The following is a 12,579-nucleotide window of genomic DNA, read 5'->3' on the forward strand; positions in this document are numbered from 1 at the left end:
CTTTAGCGCCTCAGATAGCATTTTAGGAAGCAGAAAAATGGAACCGGGGCGCAGGAAAACGAGAAGAAAGTCGGTTTCTGGTGTCAATAGGAAGTCATCGGAGATACGAGATAAGCAGAGATTAGAGGTGCAGTAGGTGCGATAACCTCCGAGCCGGCGCTGCGTGCGGCCGTTTCAGCACCCATCCCGTGGCTTCTCATCCATCCCACGGACGTCCCGGGATCGCAGCGTTTCCCCCAAATCGCCCCGAGCTTCGGGAACCGCGGGGGACGCCCCCGGTAACTGCAGCGCTGGTGTCACGGCAGGGTATTGCCCACGGCGGCTTCGCAGCAGCGGCTGCTGCCCGCAGTGCATCTCCTGCGCCAGGGACGTGCCAGGACCGTGAACGCCCAGGTGACCCCGGACCCAGGTGACCCCGGGCACATTTTCCCCTTCTGGCCCACGGCAGCAGCACCAGCGGTGGCTGCAGCCCCGCTGCCGGTTTTGCCAGCCCACGGCGGTCGTTGCTGGAATTCTCCCAGCGTGTCGTTGCAACCGCTTCCACGCTGCCCCTGAAGCCAGAGGGGGTGGGCACCGGGGACCTGTGCCTTGGCCCCGTATTTTCACGCCCCCCCCCGCCCACGTTCCCCATCCCTCTGTATCCCCCCGGGGCCAATTTTGGTGTTTTTTTTTTTTTTCCGAGAAATGCGAGCGGGAGCTGGTAATTCCCCTCCCCCCCCAAAAACCCCGAACCCTCCGCGGGCAGGCTGCGGGAGCCGCCGGGGCCTGGCGGCCGGGTGCGAGGCCCGCCGGGACCGGGATCGCGATCGCGACAGCGATCGTGACAGCGACCGGGATCGCGATAGTGAGCGGGATCGTGACCGGGACCGCGATCGCGGCCGCGATCGTAACCGGGATCGTGACCGCAACCGCGACCTTGACCGATATCGTGACCTCGCCCGCTATCGCGACACTGATCGCGACAGCCCCGCTCTCTCTCCCGGCGCCGCCCCGCTCCGCGGCCCTGATTTCCCGGAAAGGCGCGCGCTTCAGAGAAAGCGGCGCGAGCCCCGCGCGCGCCCCCACTGGGCGGCCCCTCATTGGGCGGCGGGGGGGGACGGCGGTTCCCCATTGGGCGAGAGGCGAGGCGACGCGGCCGCCCATTGGCTGCGAGGCGCGGGGGCGGGGCGGGCGGCGGGCGCGCCCTGCGGGGCGCTATAAGGGCGCGCCGGCGCGCCGCGGCGCGGGTATCGCGGAGCAGGGCGGCGGCAGGTACGGGGCGGGGGCGTTTATGGGACCGTATGGGGGCTTTAACGGGCGTGTTGGGGGGCTTTAGGGGCGTGGGGGTGCGAGGGGAGGGCGGGGTCTTAGGGTCGCACAAGGGTGGGGGTTTTAGGGTTACGGGGATGTAAGGGGGTGGGGGTTTTAGGGGTCGTACGGGGATGGGGGTTTTAGGGTCGTGGGGTGCAAGGGATTGGAGTTTTAGGGTTGTGGGGGTCCGCGGGGATGGGGTTTTTAGGGTTGCATGGGGATGGGAGTTTTAGAATCGTGGGGGTGCACGGGGAAGGAAGTTTTAGGGTTTAGGGTCATGGAGGTGCATGGGGAAGGGAGTTTTAGGGTCGTGGGGTGCACGGGGATGGGAGCTTTAGGGTTGTGGGGAGTGCAGGGGATGGGGCTTTTAGGGTTGTGGAGTGCAGGGGGGTGGGAGTTTCAGTGCCACGGGGGTGCACGGGGAAGAGACCTTTAGGGTCACGGGGCTGCGTGGGGATGGGAGTTTTAGGGCTACAAGGGGTGCAGGAAATGGGGTTGTGGGGGTTTTAGGGTGCTGGGGGTGCAGGAAATAGGGCTATGGGGTGCTGGAATGGAAGGTTTTGGGGTGCTGGACACCAGGCCTGATGCTGAACAGTTCTGGGCTCCTGGGTGGTGCTGCCCCTGTTGCTCCATGGCAGAACCCTCTGGGCTGGCTGGAGCAGGTGGGGTTTGGGTGGGGGCAGCGAGGTGGTGGCGGCTTGGGGCGAGGGGCTGGGACAGCCTCGTGTGGGGGAGAGGCAGGGCCCGGCCTCTGCTGGTGCTGGGAGCGGGGTTTTTAGAGAACGGGCTGAGTTAGAGCCCTGTGTTACCGAGCATCTCTGAGGGGGGCTGTGTGTGCCCCTCGTGTCCCCGGGGATGGGCTCCTGAGGGTGCTTTGGGGTGTGTGGCTCTGCTGTGCCCCCCCTAAAAGCAGGGCCTGCGGTGAATGTCTGTGCCTTGTGGGGTGGCTGTGATGGAGAGGGGACAGGAGGTGGTGGCATTTGGCTGGTGCGAGCCCCTGGGGAAGCAGGGACCAGGTCCCTGTGCTGGGAACATCCAGGTCTTCTCCCCCAAACCCTCCCGGACAGGATGGGTCCGGTGCTGGGCTGCCAGAGCTTTCTCACGGGTGCTCGGCCAGGTTTTTCTGCTAAAAACGAGCTGAGAGCAGCAAGGGTGACCTGAAGCGAGGCCACTTCACCCCCCCGGGTCCATCAGCGCGGCCGCTGGGTCCTGGCTTCGAGAGGATGTGGTCGCGCGGCCCCGCTCCCTGTGGTGACCCCGGCTGCTACCTGCACCCGTGGCCGGTCCCCAGCCAGCAGAGCTCTGGGCTCGCTGTTCTCACGCTGGCTGATGCCTTCATCCTCTTTTTTTATTTTAATTATTTTGTCCCTAGCTGTAGTGGAGGGGGCTGTCCGCACATGCGGCGTCCCTTGGTGGGTGGCACAGCCAGGGCTTTAATTTCCAGCTGTGGGGTTTGGATGTGACCCATCTGCAGCCAAAGAGAGGAGTAATGGTGCCAAGCCAGCCCGCTGCTGTGCTCGGGGCTTTGCTCGGAAGCTGGAGGAAGGGTTTGTAGCAAATCAAGGAGAATTCCTCTAAAATCGCCTCTTTTCTATCACAAAAAGAGAGATTTTAGGTACAGACGGGCACGGGGGAGCTGCTGGAAGCTGTGTCCCCTCAGGCAGTGCTGTTCCAGCTGTGTGTGATACACTGGAGCACAGCGGGGCTGCTGTTACCCAAATTGCTGTCTTCCTTTTTATTTTCCTGCTTGGAAATATCGCAGTCCCTTGGCTCTCCAGGGTAATCACCGCTCAGGTGCGGGACTGCTCGTCCTAATTAGATGCAGCAATTAAGACCTGTCTGATAGCCCAGCTGCTGTTAGAGCAGGCAGGGGGTGCGGGGAGGCTGCGCTTGCGGTGCGGACAGACAGATGTCCCCATGGGATGGACAGACCCCCCCCCCTCTGACGGGGCTCCCTCCTCTTGCCCAGGATGTGCGACCGCAACGGTGGCCGGCGGCTGCGGCAGTGGCTGATCGAGCAGATCGACAGCGAGCTCTACCCGGGGCTCATCTGGGAGAACGAGGAGAAGAGCATGTTCCGCATCCCCTGGAAGCACGCCGGGAAGCAGGACTACAACCAGGAGGTGGATGCCTCCATCTTCAAGGTAGGGTCAGGCGGGTCCCCCTCTTCTCCGTGGCTCCGGGCTGCTGGTTTTTGTTGCTGACCCACCTGCAGGAGGGAAATGGCCTTGGTGACTGGGTATTTCACTGCTCTGCTCCTTGCAGGAGGTGCCTCAGCACCTTTGATCTGTGTAGGATCCCCACAGGGATCGTTTGAGGGAGGTCATTGCTTTTTGTCAAATGTTAACGCTGGGTTTAGGTTTGTTTCCTGCATGTTCCCATCCGATGTGAGAGCCCAAAGTGCTCTGTGACCTGCCCTAAGCTTCCCATCAGGTTCCTTCTGAAAAGACTGGATTAATTAAAAAAAGAAAAAAAATCCTGAGGGAAGGAAGGAAATCCCAGCTTTTTCCCCAAAATGTAAAGTCCCTCCTCTCTGAGAAAACTGGAAAATTCAGTCTTGAACTAGAATGAACCAAAAAGGTCAGGGTCTTCCCCAGGAATTCCCATCCTTCTGGCCCCATTTCCATCTGTTGCTGTATCCGTCCTGACGAGGTCTTTCGGGGCAGCGCCCTCAGCGCCTAGCTCAGGAGCAGTGGGATATGAGGCTGGCAGGGCTGTGCTGAATTCAGCCACCTGAGAACACATCAATATAGGTAGCTTTGTATATATTTGTGTGTTTTTGTATGTAGTATTTTATAATCTCCAGTAGGAAAACGTACTCTCCCACCTCTCATGAAAGCACAACTGGTGTTCTGATCTTAAAAAGAAACCAGCTATCAGGTATTAGCCAGAAGCTGGAAAACCAGGGTTATTTCGCTGTGAGTTTGGGTGTTATTAAGAATATTGCTGGTTCGGATGCGAATCCTCACGTCCGTCAGCACAGAGGTGAAGTTGCATGTTTCAGTCTTGGCTCTGAAGCTGGGCTGTAAAAGGTAGGGGGCCGAATCTGGGTCCTGGAGCTTGGTCGGTGGCTGGCACAGACTGGGAGTGTGTGATAATATTTAAGTTTTTAGGATTTTTTTTACATCAGAGTGTGAGGTGGTCCACTTGCCACCAGCAGATGTGCCTGAGCAGGCTGCAGCTCAAAAATGCTCTCTGCGGTCCCAGCGCATTCACCTCTAGGACCAAGGGGGTTTGCAGAGCTTGCACGGAGGATTATTTTCTATTTTTGCTGTTTTTTTTAGGCTTGGGCTGTTTTCAAAGGAAAGTTCAAAGAAGGCGACAAAGCGGAGCCGGCCACCTGGAAGACGCGGCTGCGCTGCGCCTTGAACAAGAGCCCTGACTTCGAGGAGGTGACGGACAGGTCCCAGCTGGACATCTCCGAGCCCTACAAGGTCTATAGGATCGTCCCGGAGGAGGAGCAGAAATGTGAGTGCCCTGATGAGGGCACGGGGCCAGGCGCAGCCCTGGCTGGTGCTGACCTAAATTTGAGCGGTGCTTCCTGGGTTGGTGGCGTGGGGCTGGCCCCACAGCTCGGGGACGTGCCCTGTGTCCCTTTTTGGGGCCGGGAGGTGGGGAAGGAGCTGCTGGGCTGGCAAGGAGCACGGGTGGGTTTTCCCCTTGCTTAGGAAACGGGGAATAACTGGAGCATCGCGTGAGCTGCTAGGCTGTGACGCACTAGGGACAAACCTGAATCCTCCTCCTGCTTTTGGGGCTGGTTGAGCCCCCAAATCCTTTGTCCTCCTGCCACACACCCTGGCAGGGAGCTGCAATAAATCCCTTTTCTTGGCACTGATGAGAGTAACAGCAGCTCAGCAGAGCAGTCGTTGCTGCGATGTCTGGTGCGGCACAGGTCGCGCTAAGTATATCTCTACTTGTGGTCAGGCATGTGTGCGCTTTTCCTTTTTTCTTGCAAGTTTTGACTTAAGAACAAAAAAATCTTGCAGGAAGCCTGCCTTTAGCATCTCCTCTCCTTTGTGTTCACACGGGGCCCGTATGCAAATGGCGCTGCAGGTTCCCACCGGCAGCAGGGCTTGGGGGGGGGAAAAGGAGAAGCAGCAGCAGCCCCGGTCTCTGGGGTGCTCTGAAAAAACCCTCTCCTGTGCTCGAGCTCCCAACCGAATTTGGTTAGCCTTGTTTGTAGTCACCGTGTGCTGGTGCCATTCGTCATGAGCTGGTTTTTGGCCCCAAAACGCAGCTGCTGGGGATGCGCCGGGTTGCTGCGGTTCTCGGTTTCGTAACTTTCGCGGGGTGAAGGGTTTCCAAAAGCTGGCGGCGAGGCGAGCCGTGGGTGCCCTGCCTGCATCCCTGCCCCTTCTCCGCAGGCAAAAGCGGTGTCGGGAGCGGGAGCGGTCTGACCGATGTCGCCGACATGGACTGCAGCCCCTCTGCCATCGACGACCTCATGAAGGAGGTGAGCCCTGAGCACAAGGACTGGTCTGAGGTTAAACATCCAAAGATCTTGGGAACCGGCCTCACGGGTGTTCTTGCGGCTGTGCTTGTCTGTCCGAGGTCTCGCTGCGGTTGCTCATGAATGGCGCGTGCTTTCTGCTTGCATTTGGGTTGTGCAGACGTTTGCTGGGGGCTGCAGGCTTCTCATGCCTCTGTTCCCCTTCTCGGAGGCTCTCAGGGTGTTATTTGGGTGTACAGCCTGGGGAATCCCACTCTATTCCTAAACAAAAAGCATTCATGAGTGTCTGAGTCCTTCTTGCTTTGCCTCTTTGGGTGGGATCCAGCATTGGGTGTGTGGGGGCAGACCTGCTGTGGTCCTGCCCCGGCTGATCTGACGGGCTTCCTGTCCTCTGGCAGCCCCACTGCGTGGACGAGTACCTGGGCATCATCAAGAGAAGCCCCTCGCCCCCCCAGGAGACCTGCAGAAACCCACCGATCCCAGACTGGTGGGTGCAGCAGCCCAACCCCAGTAAGTAGCTGGTGGCACGGGGGGTGTTTAATGGGAGCCAGCTTTTTGTCCAGGGCAGTGACTGCAGCGGGGGGTGGTGCAGGCTCCCTCTGGGCAGCACTTCATAAATTTGTTCCTTAAAAATGCTGGAAGTGCTAACTGGGAGCACTGCCATGGCACTCAACAGTGCAGCATTCCCTGCACAATTTTAAGTTCAGTGTTTTTGGAGTCTTTTCTGGCTTGTTGGGAGGGGAAAGCTTGGGGGTGGCAGCTGGGGACTGGGGTTTGGGAAAGGGAGGTGTGCTCGTGGCTGGAGCTGAGCGCATCTCTGACATCTCTGCTCTCTCTGCCCACAGCTCTGCCCCTGATGAACGGGTACACTGGCTATGAGCAGCATCATTCAGGTGAGGCAGCTCCCATTCCCCTGCGTGCTTCTGGGCTCTGGCCATCACAGTCCTCTCTGGAGCTCAGCCTTGCTCATGTGCATATGTGCCATGGCAGAAAGTTGTTCTGGTGATATTCCCTGCCTTGCAGGAGGCTTTGCTGGGGTGTCCTGCAGGGTCAGCACGCTGAGTGTGACTGTATCCTGCCTGCAGCCACAGCATGGGGCTGTCCCAAGGTGTTGGGACCAGGTGCCCTTTGGCGTGGAGAGGTTCCCCTGCAGCGGGATAAAGGGGTTTGGGAACTGGAGCTTTCATGTGCTTTCAGGCTGAGTGCTGGAGGTGTCCTCCAGCAAGTAAGAGGTCTCCTCCAGACTCTCCCAGGGAATTCTGCAGCTCCCCAGGGATTTGGGTGCTGGAGCAGGGAGAGTTTGGCTGCTGCTCCTCCTGACGGGCTGCGTGCCTGTCCTTCCCTTCCAGGCTACTCCCAGATGGTGATCAACTTCTTCTACGGAGGGAAGCTGGTGGGCCACATCACCACCTCCTACCCTGAGGGCTGCAGGATCTCGCTCAGCCAGCCCTCGGGCCCCAGCGAGAAGCTCTACGCCCCCGATGCCCTGGAGCACGTGAGGTTCCCCTCGGCCGAGGCCATCCAGAATGACCGCCAGAAGCAGATCACCAAGAAGCTCTTCGGGCACCTGGAGCGGGGGGTCCTGCTGCACAGCAACAAGCAGGGCATCTTCATCAAGAGGCTGTGCCAGGGCAGGGTCTTCTGGAGCGGGAACACCATGGTGTACAAGGACAGGCCCAACAAACTGGACCGGGACGAGGTGGTGAAGATATTTGACACCAGCTTGTTCTTCAGAGGTTTGTAGGAGCATTCCCTTCGCTTTTCATCCTCTCTAGGGTTTTTTTCAGTTCTGCCCCAGGTAGTCTTTACCTTTGGAGCACTTTGGGGTTATGATTGGCCATCACCGAGTGGTCTGAATTAATAACTGGTCATAGAGGATCTGGGAAGGAATAATCCAGTGTGGTGTTGTGTAGTAAATTCTCTTGAGCAAGCACCCAGCTTTGTGCTGGGGCAGGGTGCTAGGTCCCCAGGCTCGCAGCGTCTGACTGTGCTCCTCTCCCGGCAGACCTGCAGCAGTACTACAACAACCAGGGCCGCTTCCCAGATAGCAGGGTCATGCTGTGCTTCGGAGAGGAGTTCCCAGACGCCACGCTGAGGTGTAAGCTCATCCTTGTCCAGGTACGGTGGCTGCCCTTCAGAGCTCCTGGCACTGAATTTCTCCTCCTTGCTGAACCACATTGCTTTCTCCTATAAGGCTCTAGTTTCATTCCCTGGGTGGCCTGAACATTGGCTGATCCAACGGGCTGCTGCTTGTCAGACCCCTTGATCTGGTTAGATCCCATTTGCAAGTGAAGCTTTCACATAGTGTGCAACTCATAGATCTCCTAGTGGCTTAGAAAAGCTGTTTTCTGCCACCTTTCTGTGCCTCTGCTTTGCTCTGCTGCTTCCTCCTGCTCCTGCCTCGTGGCGCTGGGACCTCTGCCCTCTTCTGTGAGGAAATAAATCCCTGGAATGGCTGTATTTAAGTGATGGCCTGGCTGCAGGCCTTTCCCTGGAGAAGTTGAAGCAGGGGTGGGAGCCCAGAGGCAATGCCTGGGGCATTTCTGGCATCCACACCCCTCGGGCCTTCAAGGTGCTCATAGCAAGGACACGAGACCAGGGCATGGAGGGTGTGGGGTGGGCACTGCAGGCCCCTCCGAGCAAGCAGAGACCCCACTGAGCCTCTGTGAGGACCTGGAGGGGATTTATAAGCTCAGAGCTCAGTCCTGCTCTTCCCTGCCCAACTTTCTGACTGGGCCACCTCTTGTCTAGCGCGCACACCTGAGGCAATCTGCATGTGTGGGGATGTCACCCAGCCCATTTTCTCCTCCCCCATTATAGAGGACCTCCTGTGACACACGCTAGGGGCACTCGGGACAAGGTGGCTTGTGGAATTTGGGCCTACTGGCCTGGCTGGACGTGGCCACAGCTCCTCTGCTCTGCCCCCTGTGCTGTTCCTGTGGTGGGAAGGCAGCAGGAGATGTCCAGGGATGTTCCTCTTCCTTCAGTGTCCTCACAGCTCTGTTTTGGCCTAGGTGGAGCAGCTGTGCCTCAGGCAGATGGTGGAGGAGGCGGGGAAGGCCTACAGCAGCAGCAGCCCCCTGGTCCCTGCGGCTGACGAGACGCAGCACGAGCAGGTGTACAGGATCTTCCAGGACATCTGCGGCCCCCACCAGCGGCCCCTCTTCAGAGAAAACCAGCAGATTGCTGTGTGAGCCGCCTCCTGTGCTGGTGTCAGTGGTCTAGGTTACTCCAGGCTGGTTTGGTCCCATTACTGCCCCAATTCCCCTTTTGGCAAGTTGGTTCTTGTTCTTTGCTGTTCTCAGTCCGGAGTCTGTATAGACACAGCAGTAAAAATTGCCATGAGAAAGTAAGCTGGATGCCCAGCAGCGGTGCTGGGGACACTTCACTGATCACAAAGGCTCTTGTACCAAACATGACGATCCCTGTGTCACTGTAGTTAACAGCAGGGGAGGTCAGAGCTCGCCATGCTTTGTGTTGCCTGTCTGTGAGCAGTACAGCAGAACTGGAGCTCACAGCTGTAACAACCTGCCCCAGCAATCTGCCACCTGGACCTTGCTCAGTATAGTGTTTTGGAAGGAGGTAACTCTTGGAAAAGCCTTAAAATTCTCAAATGTAGTAAGTTCTTCCCAGAAATAAACTCCCCACCCCTCCCAAAGTGTTTGCAGTCCTGCTGAAGGATATGGTATGCCTTCTGAGGTGAACCTCCTCAAATTCTTGTTTATTTTTGTCATGAGGTTTATATTTTTATCTGTAATATTGAAGTATTTTGAAATTTGGAAAGCAATGCAGAGATTATATATGTAAATGTTGAATATAAGAATGTAGAAATCCTTAATTTTCATAACCAAATATGGAGTTTGTCTTTTTTATTTTAAAGATTGCAGCATAGCATTCATAGGTTGGCTTCACCCTCCTGAATGCACGTGTTGGTTTCTCCCAAGCGTGACCAGGCAGCAGCATCCATGTGTAAATCCTCATTAACATGCTTTGTGTGCCCAGCGCAGGGGAGCTGCTTGGGCATGGGGCTTGTGCCTTGCAGCTGCTGCAAACCAGGACTGTGCATGTGCTATAAGGCTGCATATTTATTTTATGCCTAAACTTTTTGTTAAATGTTTTTGTAATTTTTTATCTGCCTGCGATTAAAGTGCTATATTTTGTATTTCTCTTGTGATATTTTTGCCACCCCACTCATCGCAACAGCAAATCTTGCAGGGGGAGAGCCTTGTATCTCCTATTTGTTCATGCACAAATCTTCCTTGTGGTGTGGGGTGTGAAGTTCTTCTGTCACCTCCCTGCTCTGTAACTTCAGAGCTTCTGTAGCTTCAGCTGTGGGGCAGGAGAGGAATGAGCCAAACCATGATATTGCAATGGAAGGAAGAAAGGGCACCACTTGATTGTTCAAGGGAGCATGAAGATATGTCCCTGCCCATCTTCCACAGCACTGACCTGGGTACCCACAGCTTTCAGACCTGGCCCTTGAAGCTCTGAGGCAATGGGAAGGGGTGGTCAGTTGTGGTCAAGCTCCTCATTGCCTGTGGGAGCCCTTCCCCAGTGTACCTCAATCCACCTTTCATGGGGACGGGTCTATCTGAGGGTGGTTGTGGCTGTCTGGAGAGAGCCAAGGGCAGAAAGGGTCAGTCAATGTTGTAGGAAGGGTGCCTGAGTATGCACCATCACCTGCCTTTCTTACAAGCCTGCTTTTTGGGCAACAACACAAGAAGCCCTGGACCTTATTTGGTTTGTATCCTATGCCCCAGGGAAGGACAAACATCAACGCACTGCCATGTGCTCAGGGTTAGCGCTCAGGGTTAGCCCTGCCAAGGGCTTTTTAGGGTGATCATGGGGGCAGCAGCCTTCAGGTCTGACCCCAGGATACTGGGGTTCATGGGCACTTGTGAAGGGGGATGCTCAGATCCAGGCAGCTGGAGACCGAGTCCCCTTGGAAAGGGCAGAGGAGACATGCAAAGCTGTCCTCTCTGCTTGGGTATTAATGAATAGGGGCTGATCTGCTTTCAGATTTGAATTTTTATTTTATTTTTCTTTATTCATGATAGAGACTTCCACAAGCATAAATGTGTGGTCATGGCACAGGTATGGTGAGGTCCCTGTTCTGCATGGGGTGTGTTGACCAAGGCTCACCTCTATGCCAGGTTGTTCTGGCTGCAGGGTTTCTATCTTTTTTTGGGGTAAATAGCTCGGCCTTCCTTAAAATAATTAATTGTTCAGCTGTCATGGGACTTGAAGCTGACCCTGTTGCATCCTTCCCAACTGAGCACCTACAGCCTGTCTCAGTTCCCCTGTCCCAAAGAGCAGCTTATCTCACATGCAGCTTACCTTGCAGCACCTGAAAAGTGCTCTGAGATGACAGACCCAGCTGAAATGTGGTTATGCGTTAGGGTTAAGGGATAGCTGTCCTGGGCATGGTGTCCTGGGGTGTGAGACCCCTTTAGCAGTCTGTCCTGCCAGGCCATGTGAGGTGGGTATTTACACTACACGTTGGCTAAATTGTGCATTGGGCCCCTGTGTTGGTGGGATGCTCACGGTACTCTCTGTGTCCTTGTGCACAACCCTTGCAGGCATTACAGCCCGTAGCTTTGGTGTGTGTGAGGAGAGGGCTGCAGACCAAGATTTCTGAGGATGAACCAGTATCCCCAGTGCAAGAAAGTCTCCAGCTCCTAGTACTGGTACGGCTCTGGCTTATGGGATGCTTGGTCACGGAGGTGGGTGGTGGGGGACAGCACCATTGTGTGTGTGGGGCGCAGCACCACCAGCATGCACACCCCAAGTCTTTCTCTGCTCCTTGGGGCCATTGTGGTGTCTCCCTCGAGGTTTAATCCCATTTCAGTCCTCAGAGCTCGCCAGCCCAGGGATCAGCATGTTGGCACATAACATGGTTTCGCTGCCACCCACATCAAGCTAGCAAAAACACGAGAAAAAGGGGCAGCCTTTCCCCTTTTCTGGCAAGCTCTTCGGACCAACCAGTCCACCCCAAATTGCTCATCCCTTCCCCAGGGAAAATTTCCCCCTGGTGCATGAGGGAGCCTCCTCTCCACGGGCGAGGTGCTGGAGGAGGAGGCAGGCCGGGGGCAGTGGGAGCGAGGTGCCTGCTCAGCTGCGATGGAACAACACGTGCCCACTTGTGAAACACATGATGGGCCGCAGGCTTGAACACCAAAACACCACTTGCGGTTTCCCCAGCTGTCCTGGAGCAGGTCCTTCCTCAGAAACCACCATATTGTGCTCGCCTGGAGCCACCTGCTATGTATTCAGGGCTCTTTCAATTTCCACCCCAAGACCGCGGAGGAGCGGCGGGGAGCAGCAGTACCTTTTGCTGGAGCTGGTTGTGCAGTTTATTTTTAGTGTTACCAAAGTGCCTCAGAGCCCAGGGTGCGGTTTGGGACCGCTGCTGCCTCTCGCTCCGTAAAACCCGCAGCACTGCTCCCACCCCAAACGGCTGCCAGGCCACAAGGAGACAAGTGGGGGACGTGGAAGGACTGGGGAGGACACCATGGGACGGGGTCAGATGGCAGAGGAGGGTTGTAAGGATAACGTGGGGGGCTCCGTGATTGCATGCAGGGTCCCCTTGTTGCTGAGGGCTTCGTGGTGGCGGTGGGTTCATGCTTAATGCCTGCCCCAAGCGGACATCCCTGGCTCTGTCCACCTCTAAAATCCATCCCAAGAGAAGCACCCAAGGCTGGTGCTCACCCACGGACAGAGGACCAGGTGCTCTAGCAGGTGGGAGCAGGTTCCCAGACACCTGTGCCACATCACAAGAAGGGATGCTAGACTATCAGGGGCCTATGTACAAGCCCAGAGTGATTTCTGCCCCAAAACAG

At 56.6% G+C, this 12,579-nt stretch overlaps 1 protein-coding gene across 2 annotated transcripts; it reads left to right on the top strand.

Moving 5' to 3' along the window:
- The first annotated feature begins 1,172 nt into the window (after window positions 1-1,172).
- IRF8 (interferon regulatory factor 8) lies at window positions 1,173-9,902 on the top strand. 2 transcript variants are annotated; one of them, XM_040571131.1, is made up of 9 exons: window positions 1,173-1,251; window positions 3,260-3,434; window positions 4,575-4,758; window positions 5,655-5,743; window positions 6,139-6,250; window positions 6,586-6,633; window positions 7,090-7,476; window positions 7,746-7,858; window positions 8,755-9,902. In XM_040571131.1, the coding sequence occupies exons 2-9, from the start codon at window positions 3,261-3,263 to the stop codon at window positions 8,932-8,934; spliced, it is 1,287 nt and encodes a 428-aa protein (XP_040427065.1). In that variant the 5' UTR covers window positions 1,173-1,251; window position 3,260; the 3' UTR covers window positions 8,935-9,902. The 2 variants fall into 2 exon arrangements, with proteins under 2 accessions (XP_040427065.1, XP_040427064.1); XM_040571130.1 differs by lacking the exon at window positions 1,173-1,251 and adding an exon at window positions 1,451-1,952.
- Window positions 9,903-12,579: the final 2,677 nt, after the last annotated feature.

The sequence above is a fragment of the Cygnus olor genome, chromosome 12, assembly GCF_009769625.2.
Source record: "Cygnus olor isolate bCygOlo1 chromosome 12, bCygOlo1.pri.v2, whole genome shotgun sequence".
NCBI classification, from domain to species: domain Eukaryota; kingdom Metazoa; phylum Chordata; class Aves; order Anseriformes; family Anatidae; genus Cygnus; species Cygnus olor.